Raw genomic sequence first — 22,532 nt, 5'->3', positions numbered from 1 at the left:
TTACTTGCATAAATTGGTGCAATGGAGCACACCATGTTCTTTATTTTGGTTTTAAGTGGTTAAGAAAAAAGAAAGTAAAGTGATTGCAAAGAAAGACGTTTTATCAGTACGGTAAAAACTTGAAATGAAACGTAATATCCTGAAATTGAAGCATTTCTAAATTAGTATTACCGTTCCACAACACACAATCAGAGCTGCTACATAATCTTATTTCTCAGCAGCAATTCTCTCTCTCTCAACCTTCATACCACAATTTATCTCTAGGACTCAGCAGCACTGCTGTTGCTTAAAGTTATTATAACAACATTAATTTCATCAGGGTTTCTCCCCCTTTGGTTAAGCACAGTAGTTGAAACAAATATTCCACTTGATCAACTGCTTTCTACATTACATAGCCAGTCAGGGACCACTCAATCTAGACATTTTTATCTGTGACAAACATAATATACATCCTCTCCTCAACCCCCCACCCCAAACAACCACCACCAAAAAATCAATGCCGGGTGATGTGTAGCTAACAAGATTTTCAACGGTCCAGGAACTAGACAAATCCCTGTTTCACAGTAAGCCAAATAGTTGTACTTCATAATAAAGTAAAACGACAAACTGAGCTCATAGGCTGCCTTGATGTGCCACTGCTTCATGATGTAGATGTGTACTCTGATTCCAACAGAACAAAGAGACCTTAAAATAAGTATTAATATAAAAAGCTCAGTTTAAAACAGCCTTAAAAATCTAGACTTAAGATTTTATTCTGTGAAGAGCACAAGATGACCCCCAGCCCCCTCAAAAGTCCAAAAAATATATTTTTACATCAATTGAATCCTATCTGGAAAAACTATTTGAAATTTTACATACCCATGGTAATGTTATTGATTTTGAAGTTTACCAGGTTTTAAGTATTACTGCCAGAACACTAAGCTTACCTGCCCAATCCAACCATAAAATTAAAAGGAAATCTACTATAAGAGATGACATCATTTTGAAAGCTTGGTTAGGGTTTGCCTAAGGAGTATGCATGTCACATTTCTGAACTCCAGATTGTCCAGAAAAATTATTGCAATGGAATACAGTAAAAAGTGTAAAATTAGTTAGACCAGAGACACTGTGTAATCACGTGTTATTTATGCACATAATAGTTGATGGTCATGGTCAACGATGGAGAAGTCCATCCCTTGTTAAATTATATATCACTTTTATAAATCAGCCCCTCAGGCAAAAATCAAAGAAGCAAGATGGATCTTACATGGTGCCCTAAAGGTCAACAGACTCTGACTTTAGTGGGATAATGGAAACAAGAAGTTCCAGAGCCAAGAGCCCTTCTCTGAGGTTCCTGTACCCCCGGCCCCAGACACTGAAATCTAGGGACGATCAGATAGAAAACCTCAGATGACTTTAGTTGCAATAGCAGTACATGGTCAGAAAGACAGGCTCCCTGGGGTATATCTTCACTACTCGCCGGATAGGCAGGCAGCGATTGATCCAGCGGGGATCGATTTATTGCGTCTAGTCCCGAGCGCTCTCCCGTTGACTCCTGTACTCCACTGCCGCAAGAGGCGCAGGCGGAGTCAACAGGGGAGCGGCAGCAGTCGACTCACTGCGGTGGAGACACCACGGTAAGTCGATCTAAGTACATCTGCTTCAGCTATGTTATTCACGTAGCTGAAGTTGCGTAACTTAGATCGATTCCCGCACCAGTGTAGATCAGGGCCAGGTGACCAGGACCTAAACCATGAAGAGAGTAATGGATCAGGGTCAACAACCTAAATTACACCCAGAAACAAGAAAGAAACCAGTACTGTTTCTCAGAAAATTGATTAAATATGGCATCTGTTGTTCTTCTAGACAAACACACAGTAACATTCAGTACCAGTTTTAGCTTCCAAGTGGCCCCCGAGGTTAATCCTATATGGAGTGCATTTCAGTAATCCAGTCTGAAGGTCATAAGAGAATAAATAACTGATAAAGACATAGAAAGTACAGTTAGAATCACCTTACTAGGCTCACATGAAAACAGGTGATTTGACTACAAAATCCATCTGACATTTTAGGGATCCAGAAGCAAACACCTTGATGAAAGGTGTGTGAACCCATTCAATACTGAGGAAAGCCAGGAGGCATATCATACCCTCAAGATGTTTCATCCAACCAACCACAATCGCCTCCATCCTGTCAAGTCTGAGATTCAGTCAACATGCCCTCATAAAAGTTACCACATCAGCCAGGAACTAGAAGAGCCTGTGTCCCCTGACAAAAAAAAACCCACGTTCATTAAAATGGCCTGGCTTCTGCATACTGATGGTAGCACAGACCATATCACCTCAGCAGGTGATTCCAGCAGTGGATAAAGGTTAGGAGTCCATGCTAATCATTTTAGACTTGTTTGCAGTTTTTGATACCATTTATCTGCCTATGGACCCTCGCAGAGCCGATAAAAGTCCCCGAGGTTGATATAGCATATATCCTCATTTACCCCCAATCCTCTTCTGTGCAGCTTGCAGGGATTTATTTTGGCACACATCAACCCCTTGTCCTGCATGGATATGAGGCTGCTGGAAGAGATAATAGCTCATTTTCTATCATGCTCAAGCCAAATCCCACACCAAAATAGCATCACCACAACATTCTTAATAACAAGTTCAAAACCAGATAGAACAATAATTCAGTTCTTGACCCGTCTATTGAGATTGCCAATTAATGCCAAATGTAGTAGCCTTTTGGCTAAATGAACACTCATCTGTTTATTCATTTATAAGAAATGAATAATAAAACATTTTCAGAAAGGATAGCTGTATTACATTTTTAAGTGGGAAGTCAGAACTGAGTGAGAATAAAGATAAATTTAGACAAGCAGTGGTTGTTTAGCAGCACCAGAAGTGTGCTTAATAAAACACAAGATGTGAAAGTGAATTCTCCTATAAAATATATACTTTTTTACATTCATATAGCTCATGGGCAGACAGAGGTCTACTCCCTGTATTTCAAAAAAATGACCGCTGCTATCTACTTTGTATTGAGAGAAATGTTAAAGTGGCAAACTGTGTTAAGATCACAGCAATCTCACATAATATGTCTGCAGTACCTTTTATCTTAACTATAAATGTCACACTTCATCATGCAGCTGTCAGCTTCTTTTAATGTACTAAACTCCATGTTGTGTACAGAGAACCTTACATGATGTAACATAACAATTAAAAAAAGTTATCTTTGACACCATATTATCAGATGCCCACCAAACAAAAGAAATCCAAGATCACAAGAGGAAGATGCATTCAAGAGAGAAAAAGTAGCAAATGTAGTTTTATCAGTTACTCTTGATTCTTTTTCAATATTATGCTTATACAGTAACTCCTCACTTAACATTGTAGTTCTGTTCCTGAAAAATGCGACTTTAAGCGAAACGATGTTAAGTGAATCCAATTTCCCCATAAGAATTAATGTAAATGAGGGGGTTAGGTTCCAGGGAATTTTTTTTCACCAGGCAAAAGACTCTCTCTCTCTCTCTCTCTCTCTCTCTCTCTCTCTATATATATATATATATATTTACACACACACACACACACACACACACACACACACACACACACACACAAACAATTTAATACTGGTACACAGGGATGATGATTGGTTGAGGTGGAGGAGTCAGAGGGTGGGATATTTTCCAGGGAATGCCTTACTGCTAAATGATGAACTAGCAATTGGCTGAGCACTCAAGGGTTAACTTTCACAGTCTACAAGGCAGCAGGAAAGGAGGGAGGGGAGAGAGCATCGCAGACGAGACAGAGACACACACTGTGTGTGTATGTGAGAGAGAGATGCGCATTTCCCCTTTAAGTACACTGCCTTGTTAATTAGATCCGCTTGCTGAGACCGCAGCTGCTGCTGCCAGAAAGCTCCCTCTGTCCTGAGCCCTGTCGTGTGTGTCCCCTGCTCTATGGAAGATGAGGTAAGCTGGGTGCAGGAGCAGGGGGGAGAGGGACACCCTGACATTAGCCCCCATCTTCCTCCTCTCCTCCCTGCACAGCAAGCAATAGTCTGGGGAACAGCTCCAAGGCAGAGGGCAGCAGCAGCACATGGCAGTGGGGGAAGGGACAGCTGCAATTGCTAGCCTGCTGGACAGCTGCTGCACAGGGAACTTAGGGGAGCGGGGAGCTGATAGGGGGAGCTGATAGGGGGGCTGCCGGTCCATCCTGGTTACAAGCCCCCACCAGCTAGCTGCAATGGGCTGCTCTTCCTGCAAGCAGTGAACAAAGCAGGCGGCTGCCAAACGACGTTAGAAGGGAGCATCGCACAACTTTAAATAAGCATGTTCCCTATTGATCAGCAATGAAACAATGTTGATCAGGACAACTTTAAGTGAGGAGTTACTGTATTATGCTGTGCTTCTCTTGAAAGTTAGCCATTCAATGCTAACATTGTTCATGTCTTTGCTTGCATAGTGCAGGGAAATATATTACAGTATAGATTTAAAAAAAAAAACTCAAGAAAAGAGTCATCTAGATTTTAAAAGGCTGTTTACAAATGTGAGAATACAAGTATTTAGGGTGTTGACTTCCATAAACCTTGATATCCCACTGCAGTTTCAAGTGAATACAATCAAAATTCTTCACTTTTTATCCTAAACTGACATGTAGCATTCCAGGGGACTGTAGAAGAAGCGCTGCTTTCAAACCAGAGGTGGCTGCATTTCAATGGTGGGTGAAGCGATTTCTATATATTATAGAGAGATGCAATTCTCGACATAATTAACATTGAAGCTAGTCATTTATTACCAGACCTGCTTTTGACTCACTAGCTTTATCAAAACTAAGGCAAACTGCCTGATATTTCACAGGACGCCATTTTTTCTTGAAAGCATCAGAAAAATCAGGTGTGTTTTGGAGATTAAGAGAGTTTAAAAAACGAGGAACTTTCTATCTGGAACATTTTCCTAATTTTTTATTGTTTCTTTATATTAACTCCAAATATTTTTTAATCGTTGGTCTGGGTGGTGACAGGTGCCTTTCAGTAACAATAGTAATTTGGAGAGGTTTTGAAGTAGAGACAAATTATTGGTGGCATCATTTACAAATAACAAGAGGTTTCCACTATGCAGTCCATCGCTACCCTGACATGGTGTTTGCACACACTGCATGGCCCCTGAAGGAATTAGTCACAAAGGAGTAAATTAGCGTACAGGAAGGTGAGAGCCACAATGGGTGTGGCTATACTGCAATAAAACACCTGCAGCTGCCCTGTGTCACCTGACTTGGGCTCCGGGGGGCTCAGGGAGCTGAGCTATAAAATTGCTGTGTAGACATTTGGCTCAGGCTGGAGTGTGGGCTCTGGGACCCCACCGGGGGAGAGGGTCCCACAGCCTGAGCCTGAACATCTACGTTGCAATTTTATAGCCCTGCAGCCGGAGCCCCGTGAACTTGTCAGCTGACACAGGGCAGCCACAGGTGTTTTCTTGCAATGTAGACATACCCACTAAGAGGCAAGGGCCCATGTAATAGTCTAACAACTTCTATTGTAATAAATCAACTTTATATCAACACAATGCAACTCTTCTCCATGGGGGGGAGGAGGGGAGGAAGAATCCACTTGGGGAGGCATAGAGTGTTCTATCCTTGCACCTCTCATAAGCGCCACATGGCCTACCTTTAACTAAGCTGTTCCTAAACATTTTTTAAAACCGGAAGAAAGCTTGTGTCTGTATCCCTTCTTCTTGCAGATCCCTGTCAAGGCTGCCAAGGCCTTGGCGGCAGCTGGAACTGTTTCCTCTCCAACTGCAGCGTATGCAGCCACAGCAAGCAAAGGATGGCCCAAGTGTACTTTAGGTCATGCAGCCTTGCATCAGTCTGCTCCGCAAAGAGACCATTCCCATCAAACAGGAGATCTTGAATTGAGGCCTGCATTTCCTAGGAGAAACCAGGAGCTGCATTTCACGACCACCGCCAGTGCAACCACCCTGGCCGCCGAGATGGCCGCATCCCACGCCATTTGGAAGGAGCACCTCACTGCTCACTACCCTCCTCCATCGGGTACAAAACACCTGGGCCAAGTCCTGAGGCAGGGACTCTTTGAACTTACGGAGGGAATCCCATAAGTTGAAGTTGTAGCTGCACAACAGAGCCTGGCAGTTCGCCACCCAGAACTGAAGGCTGGCAGTTGAATAAACCTTCCTCCCAAAAAGGTCCAGCCTCTTGGCCTCTTTATTTTTGGTGGTTGAACTTCTGTGCTCCTGTTTGTTCTTTTCATTGGTTTCAGAGACGACCAGCAAGCCTGGAGGCAGGTGGGTATATAAGTACTTGAACCCCTTGACTGGGACAAAGTATTTTTTCTCAGCCCTCTTGGAGGGGGGAGGGATGAATGATGGGGTTTGCCAGAGGGCTTAGCTATTTTTAAGACCCCATCATGCACTCAAGGGTAGATGCCGAGAGCATATTGAACAGGGTGTCCACCTGTTCGGCGATCTCCTCTACCTCCAGGCCCAAGTTCTCAGCCACTCATCGAAGCAGGGCGTGGTGCTCTTTGAAGTCATCCAGCGGGCTGGCACTCGAGGGCCCTACCTCCGCCTCATCTGGGGATGAGGATGACGACTGGACCGACCAGGGGAGGCCCCCCCAGGGGAGGCCCCAGTAGGGCCACTGTGCTGGCCACTGGCCATGTTGCCAAGACGGCATCACAGAGGTTGACGCAGCCTTGGGTGCCCGATCACACCTGTGATGCCTCAGCAAGGAGCTGAATTCCCTCTCCGTGCCAGAGGAATCCCCTTCCGGTGATCACAGTGTGGCTGTCGATGCCTGCGTCTGGTGGCTAACCGTCGCCACTGGAGACTGGCGTTTTGAATGAGAGGATCGGTGCTGGGGGCAGGTGGACCGGTACTGTGACAGAGACCATTCCCATGGTGCAGGGGACAGGGGTCTGCGCCGAGAAGACAATCGGTGGGAGGGTAAACGGTGCCGGCAATACAATGACCAGCGCCGCCCCCTAGGCAATCCACATTGAGAGGACAGAGACCACAATCGCGGTGCTGGTGATCTAGGGTGACCTGGAGATCTGCAGTATGGAGACAGAGAGCATTGTCTCGGCTCTGGGGATTGGCGGCACTCACTTGCCCACTGGGGAGGGCTTGACATCTGGCTTGCCCTCGTAGGAAGCCTTTGCCTCTTCCTGCGATACACACGGTGCCAGCGGCACTGGTAGAGGCCTCTGCCCTCTGGGTGCTGGGAGAGCCTGGAAAGTCATCGGCCTCACCACAAGCCTGGGTCCCCTACTGCTCCCGGGAGTTGGTGGCAGCTCCCTTGGGGAGCTGGGGCCCCCATTGGGGAGGCACGCCCATGTGGCTCTGGTGTGGGCAGGTGGCTCAAACTGGATCATTTGCCCAATACCCAGAGACTTTTCTTGCTTGGTGCTGGGAAGCTGTCTTTCTTGGACTTCTTTCTTGCCCGATGCTGGTGGTGTGCTACGCATCGAGGCCAAAGTGCTAGGGGTAGAGTCCGGCTGGAAAGGCTCGGAAGACTGGCAGAGAGCAGCCTCCATGAGGAGGGTGGTCACGCCCTCAGATGGATGTCACGCTCTTTCTGGGTCCTGGATCGAAAGTCTTACAGATGCAACCCTTGTCCTTCACATGCGATTCCCCCAAGCATTTTAGGCAGCTGCAATGGGGGTCACTAACAGGCATAGGCCTGCTACAGTCAGAGCAGGGCTTAAAATCTGGAGACCGGGGTATGCCTCACCTGGGGCAGAGTCCTTTGGGACTGTAACAACTACTTAAACACTAACTACTATATACAAACTATTTACAATGCCCTAAGGATCGAATACAGAAGAGATGAAACCGCTAGCCCTTGGTAGGCAGGGAGGAGGTGCTCCAACTAACCACCACGGGTGTTAAGAAAGAATTCAGAGGGTGTAGGGCTGGTGGCGCCTAATATACCAATGCATGAGTGCGGTACTCAAGGGGGTACCACAGCCAACCCTACAGATACCACAACAAAGGCAAAAATCTCTGACAACCGTGCACGTGGGCGCGCACACACCTAGAATGGAATCAAGATGAGCAAGCACTAGAAGAAGAATTTACAAATTATGAAAATGGAAACACAGATAAAGTCATACAAAACAACTGGGGATATCAATTAATCGCAGTTAACTCACACGATTAACTCAAAAAAATGAATCGTGATTAGTCACCCTGATAAACAATAGAATACCAATTGAAATTTATTAAATATTTTTGGGTGTTTTTCTACATTTTCAAATATATTCATTTCTATTACAACACAGAATACAAAGTGTACAGTGCTCACTTTATATTATTATTTTTATTACAAATATTTGCACTGTAAAAATGATAAACAAAAGAAATTGTATTTTTCAATTCACCTCATACAAGTACTGCAGTGCAATCTCTTTATCGTGAAAGTGTAACTGACAAATATAGCTTCTTTTTTGTTACATAACTGCACTCAAAAACAAAACAATGTAAAACTTTACAGCCTACATGTCCACTCAGTCCTACTTCTTGTTCAACCAATCGCTCAGACAAACAAATTTGTTTACATTTATGGGAGATAATGCTGCCTGCTTCTTATTTATAATGTCACCTAAAAGTGAGAACAGGCATTCGCATGGCAGTTTTGTAGCCGGCGTTGCAAATTATTTACATGCTAGATATGCTAAACATTTGTATGCCCCTTCATGCTTCAGCCACCATTCCAGAGGACATGATTCAATGCTGATGATGCTTGTTAAAAAAATAATGTGTTAATTAAATTTGTGACTGAACTCTCTTTGGGAGAGAATTGTATATCTCCTGCTCTGTTTTACCCGCATTCTGCTATATATTTGATGTTATAGCATTCTCAGATGACGACCCAACACATGGTCGTTTTAAGAACATTTTCACAGCAGATCTGACAAAACGCAAGGAAAGTACCAATGTGAGATTTCTAAAAATGGCTACAGCTCTCGACCCAAGGTTTAAGAATCTAAAGTCCCGTCAAATCTGAGAGGGAAGAGGTGTAGGGCATTCTTCAGAAGTCTTAAGAGCAACTCTCCGATACGGAAACTACAGAACCCAAACCACCAAAAAGAAAATTCACCTTCTGCTGGTGGCATCTGACTCATGATGATGAAAATGAACTTGAGTCGGTTCGCTCTGCTTTGGATCATTATCAAGCAGAACCCGTCAACAGCATGGACGCATGTCCTCTGGAATGGTAGTGGTTGAAGCATGAAGGGACATACGAATCTTTAGTGTATCTGGCATGTAAATATCTTGCGACGCCGGCTACAACAGTGCCATGCAAACGCCTGTTCTCACTTTCAGGTGACACTGTAAACAAGAAGCAGGCAGCATTATCTCCTGCAAATGAAAACAAACTTGTTTGTCTGAGTGATTGGCTGAAGTAGGTCTGAGTGGACTTGTAGGCTCGAAAGATTTACATTGTTTTCTTTTTGAATGCAGTTATTTTTTGTACATAATTCTACATTTGTAACTTCAACTTTCATGATAAAGTGATTGTACTACAGTACTTGTATTAGGTGAATTGAAAAATACTATTTCTTTTGGGGGTTTTTTACAGTGCAAATACTTGTAATCAAAAATAAATATAAAGTGAGCACTGTACACTTTGTATTGTGTTGTAATTGAAATCAATATATTTGAAAATGTAGAAAACATCCAAAGATATTTAAATAAATTGTATTCTATTATTGTTTAACAGAGTGATTAATCGTGATTAATTTTTTTAATCGCTTGACAGCCCTAAAAACAACCTCATTCTGCCCCTGTAACTCTGTCCCCTGAAGAGCTGGAATCTGTATGTTAAATCCTGGCCCCACCGCAATCAGTGGAAGTTATACCCTGGCAGAGTATCCCATAACCAAACAACACACATTTTAATACCACTGGTGGCTCCATTGATCTCATTATGCACCTGGCCTATCTCACACTACAGTGGCATTTACACTGTGATAGTAATTTTTACATCTCTAAAACAAACTACTTCTGCTTTAAAGATCACGTGCAGTTACTGGAAGAACACACTAAAAGTGACCACATTCTGGGCAAAATAAAAATTATAGACATGTATGTACATATACGCACATGTGTGTGTGAGATGTGAGAAAGATGAGGGTTAGTTCATAGAAGAGTGCAAATTTCCTGTTGTTCAGGCAAAGGTTAGGGAATTTTCTGGATCTTGTTTAGCCCCAGAAGTCCACAAGACCCAACATATTCATGAGACATGTCAGCTCAGAGCCTTAACAGGGCTAGATAGAAGGCAGTGTGGTCAGATGGATAGTTAGATATCCAGTATTTCAAACACATTCCAAACTCCATACCAAATAATGTTAATCCAACTTTACGATTGAGAAACCAAGCAACCAAAAATAAAGAGATGCAAAGTCACCGGTAAAAGCGTTTTCTTCAGTCCATCCCTTCCCTTTGTATTTATGGGCCTCTTTTTGCCAACTGAATTACATGAATAATAAAACTATTACGTACCTGCACTTCTTAGGTTAGGATCTAGGTCTGGCATCTCTTTAGAAGCTTCTGGACTAACACTATAGATAGATGCTCCCGCTTCACTGACAATGCTACAAAATAGAATAGCAAACAGTTAAAAATGCACAGCTGACAATAAAATCAACTTGAGATAGACAAGACTTCACTTCATTAAGAAGTGACTTTTTTTGCATTTTTAGAAATTTTTAAAACACATTTTTAAAATATTCTGGATGAACTGAATGCTAATAAAAATGAAGGACAAACATCATTGGCCACAGTGAGACAACAGTACAGACACTGTGAAAGCACCTCCAGTTCTGCCAGTGCACCTACTCCTTGCCTGGCCTGTAACACCTCTGCTCTTTCAGTGGTGGGCTCTGAGAACACAGTGCCCATCATGCCAACCTCTACAGTACTCTGTGATGTTGAAAAATGGATGAGACACTATTCACTTGTGACCAATCAGGAAGTCAGATTTCCCCAAACAAAAAATACTAGCTGGTAATTTAGTTGGACCACTGATCTCCTGTACATACATTTAGAATATCATATATAACTAAGGCTGCGAGTCTTTCACAGAGGTCACGAATTCCGTGACTTTCTGGGACCTCCGTGACTTCTGCAGCGGCCAGGGTGGCTGACCCCTGGGCCGCCCAAGCCACTTGGGCGGTCCTGGGAGCAGCTACACCAGCTGCTGTCAGGCGGCCCGAGGCAGCTGGTCCTGGGTGCTGCCCCAGAGCAGCAGTCCAGGAGCAGAACCAGGGCCCTGGGCCGCCCTCACCCTCCAGGAGCAGCAGTGGTGCCCTGGGCTACCACCTCTCCCTGGAATAGCAGCATCTGCCAGAGTGTGTACCCCCCTCCACCCCCAAGGAGCAGCAGCAGCATCCACTAGTGTGCTCCCCTCACTAGCACCTAAGATTTAGTTATGGGTATTTATAGTACAAGTCATGGACAGGTTACGGGCCATGACTTTTTGTTTATTGCCCATGACTTGTCCATGACTTTTACTAAAAATACCCGTGACTAAATCATAGACTTGTATATAACACAGATTCATCCAAAGCAAACTGCTTAGACTATTCAGTGCAACTGAACTTCTATATACTTTGAGATATACAAAGTTTAGTATACTATCAATTTGCTGTAAACTACAGTTGTCAATTGTCAGTCTAATTTAGTAATGATGATCAGAAACCACTTCAAATTGTGTCACAATTTCAAATAATAAATTTCATCCAGGATAAACAAAACAAATCAAATACATATAGAATAATATATGCTCAGAAGTACTTTTAGGGTGAAATCTTGGCACCACTGTAAGCTCCATTGACTTCAATGGGACCAGGATTTCATCCTTCATATTTAAGACACAGTATCAGTATATAATATTGTAACAAAGTGCTACCCATTTTAGACCTACTTTTACTATTCCTTTTTGTTTTTTCATTGCTATGTCCTCCACAAGTTTAACAGAGCCACGCTTACAGAAGTAAAGTTAAATTTCTTATACCAAATTGCAAGAGCTAAGGAAAAGATCAGCAGAGAAAGCATATAAAATACATTTCTATTTGTTACTAAAAAGATGTTGACAATAAATATAAAGATAAAAAACACAATGTTGCTGTGGACAGTAAGGTTTTCTCCCCTGTATAGATATACAGGACTGATCGAAAACGGTCACACTTTTGCTTTAATATTATCTATTCAATCAAAACTGGAACAGGGTAAAGTGTTTATTACACATGGTTCAGAATGTAGAGTCGCTGGGACCTCTAATAAACGGTTCACTGTTTTCAACAAACAGGTTGGATCTTACAAAAAAATACAGAGGACTAGATTCTGTACTCAGTTATACTGGTGTAAATCCAGGATGACTCTATTGACTTCATATTTACTGATGTAACAGAGCAGACCTTGGCCACTAGTCTGAATAAGGTAAGGGAAAATGAAACCATTTACACATTTTTCTAAAGACTCATTACAGACATTGCTTGAGTATGCACTGCATACAGCCCACCTAACATCCATAATAGGGAACAGCTGACAAAATCAGAGATACTAAATTTTGAGTAATGGTCATCTCAGTAAAAAACTGTTGAAAAATTAAGACTTTGACAGAAGTCTCATCTAATCGACATTTCGGATGAACTGGTAGGCTCAAAAAACATACAATATAACGTGTGAACAATTTAAACAATACACTTTAACTATAGCATCTGGCAAGCTCTCTTTCTTTGTGGGGGGGGGGGAAAAAAGCTTCCCAAAAACCTCATACATCAACAGCTTTTAACAAATTTCTCTTCAGTTGCTGTTCTTTAACAGATCCAAAATTAAGCTTGTATATAATATCTACATTTAATACATTCCTATGTATGTATCCCTAGACACAACACACAATGTTTCGCACACATTTACCATGATGCACCATACAATAAGATTCATTACTGCGCACACAGTTTATTACCTGGTCTCTTTCAACATGCTGTACAGTGAAAGAACTAAAAGTGACTTGACTAGGAATTCAAGGACACTTAATGATTAATTGATACTCATCAAAATGTTATTTTACTAGTCCAGGTGAGCTCACTTTGGTCTCATTGTGCACTTGAGGAAAAAAATCACCCACAGTTTTAAGTTAGATGGTTCAAAAATTCACAAACTAAAGAGTAAACTAAAATAAAACTTAGGAAGCAACAACTAAAAGAGCATGTTTGCTTTTCTCAAGCATAAGGAATTTTATACTCCATTCACACAAAATTGAAATGTTGTCCTACAACATGTTTTTAATTAGAAAAAAATATGGAATGCACTCAGGTAAAGCACTTATCATTCCTATGAGATTTGCATACACAAAGATATTTTTGTATGTATGCAGTGATTCCCCATTGGGCACCCAGGGTCTGAGATTCCAAAGGCAGCAGAGCTTCCACCCAGCACAAAAACACCCCAGACAACTGGCATTTATAATTTAGACTGGAAAATCCAGACATAAAACAAAACAAATTATCCAGAGTAAAAGTATAGGGCCATTCATTCCAGAAAAGCGATTCTGAAAACATGATTGGTTCATCCAGTCTCAACCAAGGTTTTACAGACTTCTCTGGTTTTATTTCATTTGGTTTCAGTTGCAGCAAAGTGGTCACCCAAGTGAGGCTGACATATACACTCCAATATGCTTTATCTTGATCACAAAAGTACTATTATAGCAAGCAAAAGAGTTTTGTTTTGGCTTTTTTATACCAGTTTAAGTTAATTGCTCAGCTGTCCAATAGCAAGTGTGTATCTTTACCATTCCTCAGAGCATCTAGAGTCAAATTTTTTGTTTTATTTTTTAATATAACTTTTTTTTTATTTTTGTATATTGCTTCCTAATGGTTGCATCAACAAAAAGATGGCTAAAGTTTATAGAATATGCCTTCCCACTGGCCACATAATCCATCCTAGAGATGTTTCTCCATATCCCCATCCAACTTTTTAAAGTTACAAAATATACACATCTGGAGCTCACTTAAACTCAAATTACCCACTACATAATCCTTCAATTCATGTTTATTAATTACACCACTATTATTGCTTATTGCTTAGTACAAAAAGCCTTATGTGGTGTACAGGTCTCATTTATGGTTACTAAAAAAGATGCATTTTAAATGTTAAAACCAGGGTTGCTCTTTAAATGTATTGCACTAGCACCACCTGGTGGTGTTCTATTTCTTTTGTTAACATTGCTTACTACATTCTAAATAAATGGGAAAGCCTGTCTAACTCTGGCAGACATAATGACAGACACATTTCACTTAGAGGTCTAATAAAAACATTCTATTACAACACTCACATTTTCTCTTTTTGTTAATTTTCAAGGAAATAAAAGGAAAAGGGGGAAATTAGCACATATGAATCCAAAGATAGTTAAATTTGCTTCAAACTCAAAATTATTTTATCATATAGCTCTTTTACATAATTACTACTTCACCCATGTTTGTGCATCTAGACAGTAAAGTTTTCAAAAGCACCTAGTGACGCGGATGCCTAAATCTCATTAAAAGGCAATAGGACTTAGGCACTTTTGAAAATTTTACCTAATATGCTTAACCATACATACCATACATGTTAAAATAATACATATCTGTATTTATACTTTTAGAATTGACAAAAATTGATCTTGCTTTATAATACTTCCACAAATCTCAATTATGTTAATTAACACTGTATTACACTCTAGTCTTTTGCCTAAGATCAAATGCAATACTGGATTCATAATCTATAAAATAGAGAGGGGACATCTACATATTCGGCCTCTAAGGAGGATTTTCCCATCCTAATTACAATGATCCTCTCACACTCATGTGGCAGAACTTCTGTGCATAAGTACAATTTCTTGTATTTGCCTTATAAAAACATTACTGGTTATAAAACAATAATGGGACAAAGAAGGTCAGAATCAATAAGCTGCCTTTATACATTTGGGGTGAAATCCTTGCCCCAACGTAGTTAATAGGAGTTTTGCCATTGACTAAAAATGATGCATCACAAAACAGTGTTTTGATGCTGAAGGTTGCATAATTTAATTTCTAAAATAAAGAAGTATAATGATTAATTATTGCACTTATGAGACTATCTGGGAAACTATTAAACTATCACATAAGCTCTTCATTTATCTTCTGGCAGCAGCAGCAGGCAAGACCTCTGCAAAGAGCTGAAACACTGGAGAGCCCCACATTGATTGAGTAATGTTACTAGCTAAGAGAAGTGGTTTAACTATTATACAGGACATAAAAATAATGGAACTCCAGGAATGGAAAATCCAGAAAGGATAGAAGGAGACTGTTAGGTCAGAGAGACTGTGAAATTAAATTCAAATAATAAATGCACTGTCTCTCATAGGTATTGCTCAAGCAGAAAAGGAAAATGAAGACATGTTGTGCAAGAAAAATCTATTAATAGGTGTTTGTTGAATAATATAAAGACAAGTGTAATTTAGTCTGGAAACATAAAAAATTTTAGGTCTGTGCTTCAATCAAACTAAAATATCAAATTATTATTCAGAATTTTAATAGTGTGTATATTTAGAGGACTTTTCAGCATCATGAATATTTTAAAGCCTGTGTTTATCTTGTTTTCATCCAGCTTTTACTGTTAAATTTGAAACTACATGCTGTTTATTTTTCATTCTGTTTTCATTAACTGTTATATACTGTACAGCAAAAGATTGCTTATATTAGATCATTCTTTTTTTGTGCTGCATTAAAAAGTCACTTGTCAGGTCAAAGTCACAGTCCAAATCCTGCCCTCAGTCACACCTGTGCAATCCCATCTGGTGCAACATCTTGAATATGCATGGGTAGCATGCAAGGGTGCTATGTCTCCTCCTTTAAGAGAATACAACAAAAGCAAGTGATGACGCTATCACTTCCTGACCCAGATTCAGCAGGTACTTCCCTTAACCAAACATAACACATGCAGGGAAATAAACAAACAAGAAAATAGAGCTAGATCATGAGTTCCTCAGGTGAGAACCCTTGAGTACAGGTGGGAGGAGAGATGCAGCAGCATCCATATACAGCACTAGAATGAGAGAATGGAGAACAGAGTATATTATAGTTCGAAATTAAAATGTTGAAAAAGAAATAGTAATAAACTTGCATCACACACTTAAAGCTAAATTTAAAAACAGACTTCAAGACAATCTATAGCTTTGCATCATCAAATGTGACTGTTGATATAAATAGCCAGCTCACTCATTTTTAGACATGATCAGATAATTTGACATCTAAATGTGTGCAAAAAGGCAGGAGGAATTATTTGCACAAGCAAAATTGCACCTGCAAAATAAATGAGCCAAAGTAATAAAAATTAGTCTTTTAAATTAAGATTCATTTTGCTAGGTATTTCTATCCAGCAGCTTCCATAGCTCAGTGGTTTGGGCATTGCCCTGCTAAACGGCAGGGTTATGAGTTTAATCCTTGAGGGGGCCATTTGGGGCAAAAATCTATCTGGGGATTAGCCCTGCTTTGAGCAGGGGGTTGGACTAGATGACCTCCTGAGGTCCCTTCCAACCCTGATATTCTATAATAAATAACACACAGTAAGAATCTTCAGATACCTCAGCTCAATTAAGCTACAAACAGCCATACAAAAACCCCCTTGACTGACCAACCTCTTCATTTAACTCATTGTCAGAGCAGACATAGAACCTGAAATTCTCCTCACAAAAGGAGTGTATTGTAATTCAAAGCGATGCACAATTTGTGAGTATTTGTATTCATCTGTGTATTCACTAGCACCATTACAGGAAAAATTTACCGTAAAATGTAGCATTCGACTCAACAGACGTGATTTATATCATTAATTGTCAAGATACAGAATGCAAGCAACAACAGATGTGCAAAACCTGCAGGATGTAGAAACTACGCATCACCTATCATCATTACTCGGGAAACTGACCAATCACTGTTCAAACACTTCAACAACAAACCAGTCTATCAGATTGGAAAGTTATCATAATCAAACAAGTGTCAAGGCTAAAAGACTTGATGAAAGATAATTTATCGATATGCTTTCTTAAATCCACCAGAAGATAATCTGAGGGTAAAGCACCACTACACCAAATGGAATTCTTTGAACATGTGCCATGAACATGTACGGATTCACTTTATTTCTTTGGGAAAAACAGCTGCAGCATCCTTGGCCTCAGAGCCAGTAATGATCATCATTTACTACCTGAAGGAATCAAATTGAAACACACTGCAGATTTAATTCTTTGGTGGAGCTCTGTTAATTGGTTATCATCTTTATCTCTACATATCCACAGACAGTTCTTTCATCACATCATTTGTCAGTTTATATTCCAAATACTACAAATTATACGATGGTGTGTTTAAACACAAGTCTGATTTTACAGAATCATCCATAATATGTAACAATTTTTAAAAATTACTCTTGAGAATATTTGTACATATATTGGCTTGGGTTCTGGGTATAACATGTAGGGCTACATTAACATTATTAGGCATCTTTTGCCATAATTTTCGGGCTAATAGTTTCTCTATTCTTCCCCTTATAGCAAAAGATCATCAGAAGTTAGGTATTTTAAGTAATGTTAATATTTTTATTCTTTGCTGCAAGATACTTTAGCCACCTGATACCACACTGCAGGAAGTTATCTAGCTTGCCTAATCAGTGTATAACATTACAATTGTTAATAAACAGTGATCTCAAACAGACTTTCTAAAAGCTGCAAAAATAAATCTTTCAAGCTAATGAAGAGCATGATCGTGAAATATACAAATCCTGGACTGTCCCTATGTGCCCACACACTGAAGCCAACAGGGCTCTGCTCAGATGCCTAAGTCTAAGTTGTCTCAAATTGCAAGACTGTGGCCCAATACTATTTTTGTAAAACAAATTCACAGTCCAAATATATATTCACTACCACTTCTAAAACTCAATTTTCCCATTCTTTGTTTCGTACAGTAATGAAGCGCAACCATAAACTTTCATCTTATTGTTACAACTTGTTAACTGGAAGGTCCTGAATAATCAACATTGTCACCCTCACGAAACCCTCACTTTTTTTTGCAAATTCTAACAGTCTTTTTAAATATTACAGGTTTAATGATAGTGTGTATTTTCCTTTTAAAGAGAAAAAGCATTCATGTGTTGCACATAAAGAGCTGAGATTCTGGCCTCCTTTACAAACATGCAAACTTGCAGGGACTCCAGTGAAGTAAATAGAATTAATCTGAATTACTGCTAATGTAACAGAGCAGGATATGGCCCAGAGTGTTCGCCTTTAGTAAGAATGTCATTTAATCAAGTTAAGGCCAAAATGGACTACCCCTGCATTCTTTGCAAATCTAAATCATTCCCTGGCTTTACACAAAGCTTTGGGTGCACAAGTAATGCCTGAGTGGTCCCTCCCTCATAACCTACCTTTTCAAGTCAAAATTATTTCTGAGCCATTTCAGGTCTGCATCATCTTCATGTACAAATGGAATGTGCATGCACATGCTGCCGCATCTAATGTTTGCCTCCCTCCTTAGTTGACCTTGCTTGCCTTAGACTGCTAGAACACTTCACCTCCTGACAAAGTCAACGTGCCACTCCATTAACTGGCAGAGGCTGCAGTCACTACAATGCACTCATCAGACTCCCTTCGCAGGCTCTGGAGACTGCAGACATATGACCTTCATCTGACATGCTCAACCTCCTTTGGCTAGGGGTTGGGAACTGAAGTTTCTGCCTACTCTTCAGAACACTAAACTTGCTAATGTTTTTCTAAATGTACCTCTGCCCTTGTGATAACTGCTTTCAGACACTCAAGACTGTGTTGTAATTTTAAAAGCATATTTGAAACAGAGAGCAAAATGTTTAAAAATAACCCCCTGTCGCTCACTCACTCTTTTTAATGCTTGAAAATAAATAATCCTCCCTATGAGGAGAATGCACTTTCAGGCTACTCCAATATTTTCTTCATCCAGATTTAAATCTGCAGCTTGAGATTGATCAACATCTTTGAACATTGTATATATTAAGCACTGTAAATGTTAATTTACAAATATACATTTTTTGCATCAAGACAAAGGAACTTTTTTATGCTGCATTAGAGAAAAGAATGCTACAATTTCAAAATACATTCATTCTGCATGCCTACGAAGAGAGGACTGATTTCAATGCTTTCCTCAATAAATTTTATCATCAACAAGTTTTAACAGGAAAATAGAGAGAACTTGAATACTGATTTTAATTCTTGCTTGATAAGTTTATGAATACTCCTAAAACAGCAGCATGTAATTGGAAGCTTTCACTACAAAGAGAAGCATCATGGTAGATATAAAGTAAAGTAAATAATTATCTGAGCCCAGAATATGCAAGAAAAAAAATCCATGTCAGCCTCTCTTTTCACATAAACAATTATGGTAGTTATTTAGAAAGGGGAAAAAAGCACAACATCTACACAACACCCACCTGGCATTAAGTCATATGAACAATTGAAAACTGGAATTACTCAAAACACAATGACTCAAAATCAATATAAGTTTACTATTTAGCCATCTAATTTTGAAACAAACATGCCCTTTCAAATAAAGGCAACTTCTTTTGAATTTCCTCTTGAAAACAGAGTTAACACCAGGCAAACAAAAATAAATGTATTATTATATGCGACACACACACACACAGGTCAGACTGGTGACATACTGCAGAGACAACCTGTCTTCCTAGGGCCTAACTCAGCCCTGGCGTAAGGGGACCCAGAAGCCAATGAAGTGGGACTTGTTTATACCAGGACTATATTTGGTAGCTAAACCCGAATATGAATTTGGATCAAAGCTTCAAATCACTGGAGGTGGCATATCTAAAAATAACATTCAGTCAGAGAGTATGTCTATCTTGCAGTTTTCTGACATCCCTGTTAAGGGGTTTTTAAGCTATGCCCTGCTACAGAACTTGGATGTGCGTATATAGGATGAGGGGAAGTGTTACGCTTAAAGGAATTTCAAACTGAGGTGAATGTCATTTATGTCTAATTTTATTTATTTTGTTAACCTTGGGACCTTTTAGAATATTTCAGACCTCAAATATTGGAGATATTTAAGAATTTTCTCACATTCTTTAATGTTGTTGAAAGCTTACTTTACAATACATTAAGAGGAAACCAAGAAAGTCAGGGAGAGTTCAGCTACAAACCTTTGCAGTCAAACCTCTGTGCATGCATGACATACAGCTACTGCAAAATTAGCATGCCGCAAAATGCAATTACTGAAATAATTCTCATAAAAGGATACCTCCACTCCCCTCCAAAGTGACAGGATGACATTCGCACATTTTTTAAAAAGCACATCCTTTCAGACTCTTCCTGGCCTGCTCCTGAGAGTGAAACCAAAATATTGATTATGCATTCTAAGAGCATCCTGTAAGTACTTAAATGTAATAAAAAAGGTATTTTAAGTATTAGAGCAATTTTGTTCAGAGATATGCAACCTGATCTCTTTTTTGTTAATATGGAATGGGTTTCAACAACATGGGTGACACTTGTGACACCTGCATTAGCAAACAGGTTTTCCTGAAACAACACATGAAAGTTTGGAGAATATAGCACACCTCTGCCAAACTTCTGATTTTGAGGAATTGAAAGTTTCCTAGACAAAATCTTTCACTGGTTACTTTACAAAACAAAGTAACTAGTTCAGGATTTTCTCATCTTTTTTTTTCAATTAGCATTCCTATTTGAAAAACAGTGCAAACATTTTTTGCACAATATTAAAAACAGCAAGTGAGAAGGTTGTATGAAAAGTTTTTATTTACTACCATCAGAACTAAATAGATTAAATAAATATTCCTTAATATTAGAGTTAAATAAGATTATTAATTCCTTCCCAGTTTGGTGTAAGGCTAAGAATCCATAATTTAAGTAAGACCTCTAGCTTACTAAACTAATGTAACAAACTGTACAATTATGACACTGGAATCCTCTATTCATTCATCTATGAACCATGCCCTCAGCACATCCCTGTAAAGAGAAGAACGATCAGATATCTGTCTTCATCTTGTCTGAAAACGATGACATTTTTCAGTACGAAAAGGGTCCAAATGGCAGGTGTCAAAGAGTTTTAGCTTCACACGTGGTGCTAGGAGGCAGAAAAAACAACAGCAGCGTGTGGCCATGTCAGAGCTATACAGTAGCTGTTGTACGAGTGCATATCTGAAAAGAGCAAACCTCATAGTCTGTTAAATCAATCTAGTGCCAGATGCTGTTATCAGAACAAAGCTGGTGCTATGGATTCACCCCAGGAGAAATAAACATCCCAAGTCAGGAGCGAAAAGCGAAGACCTAGTATGGCACCTCTCGAGCCTAAAGGTGACAGTTACCTGCATGTGCCCTTATTGTTTTTATTGACAATTTGTGAAAACAGGTTCTGTCATTGCTTGTAAGGCAGTTTGACTTGAAGCCCCTCTCTCTGTTGCAAATGCTTACGTAAATATGTGCTTTCATATCTAAACTCTACTTCCAAGGTAATCATCCAACTAAAGCCATACATCTATTTGGCTTTTACTTTCAGAGTTAACTACTGTAGTAAAGCAGAATTTTAGAGATGGAATTTTAGCCATTTTTCTTTCAATCCCCTCCACTCATTTTGCCTAGGCGCTGGAAAGGTAACATGGGATAATACTGTCATACACTGCCTTACCTAAACAAGTGGGTAAGTAAAGAATGGAATCAGAGCAAAGTTTCAATTTTAACTTTTAACTTCTTCAGCTTTGTGAATTTAATTTAGCGTTAGCCATTAAAATATATAATAGCTCTTTAAAAAAGCCCCTTCCAAACAGGATGTATGAACATTCACACAATAGAACATGTATCAGAGGGGTAGCCGTGTTAGTCTGAATCTGTAAAAAGCAACAGAGGGTCCTGTGGCACCTTTGAGACTAACAGAAACTAACAGACTGTTAGTCTCAAAGGTGCCACAGGACCCTCTGTTGCTTTTTACAATAGAACGTGTATTCACACATTTAAAAATGCTCTGAAAAAATTACTGATTAATAGTCAATTAATATTATTCAGCAATTTTAATTGGAAGACAGCAAGAGAGATACTCAAAGAGCCTCAGGGTTGACATTATGAATAATGGCCTGAAAATTTCATTTCAAAACGTGACACCTCCAGAGACTGATACACCTTGTATTAATTTTACAATTCAAGGTCCTGACCTGCAAAACCTTCACACATGCTTAGCTTCGTGCAATTCACTAGTCCCAATGACTTCACTGGGACAATTTGTGTTTGACAAGGTAAACACATTTACAGGTATTTTCAGGATCAGGGACCAAACAAGATTCCATCTAGATTCCCATATCATAAAAGCTACCCAACCAGTGAGAATATAGGCAGTCTCTGGTCAAGAGAAGACAAGCACAAGGTGAATGCAGAGTGTTAATGCTCAGCTTTAATATATACACCTCTACCTCGATATAACACTGTCCTCGGGAGCCAAAAAATCTTACCACGTTATAGGTGAAACCGCATTATATCGAACTT

The 22,532-nt window shown here is 39.8% G+C and overlaps 1 protein-coding gene across 2 annotated transcripts in view; it reads right to left on the bottom strand.

The window, feature by feature from the left end:
- Positions 1–22,532, bottom strand: part of SRBD1 (S1 RNA binding domain 1) — a 224,184-nt gene that overhangs the window by 97,334 nt on the left and 104,318 nt on the right. For both annotated transcript variants that reach the window (XM_054023628.1, XM_054023629.1), the window contains one exon: positions 10,496–10,587. In XM_054023628.1, coding sequence (XP_053879603.1) covers positions 10,496–10,587 — 92 coding nt within the window. The remainder of the gene's footprint in view (positions 1–10,495; positions 10,588–22,532) is intronic.

The sequence above is a fragment of the Malaclemys terrapin genome, chromosome 3 (assembly GCF_027887155.1).
Source record: "Malaclemys terrapin pileata isolate rMalTer1 chromosome 3, rMalTer1.hap1, whole genome shotgun sequence".
NCBI lineage: Eukaryota > Metazoa > Chordata > Testudines > Emydidae > Malaclemys > Malaclemys terrapin.
The sequence above is the reverse complement of the archived record's forward strand: the minus strand, read 5'-3'. Positions and strand labels throughout refer to the sequence as shown.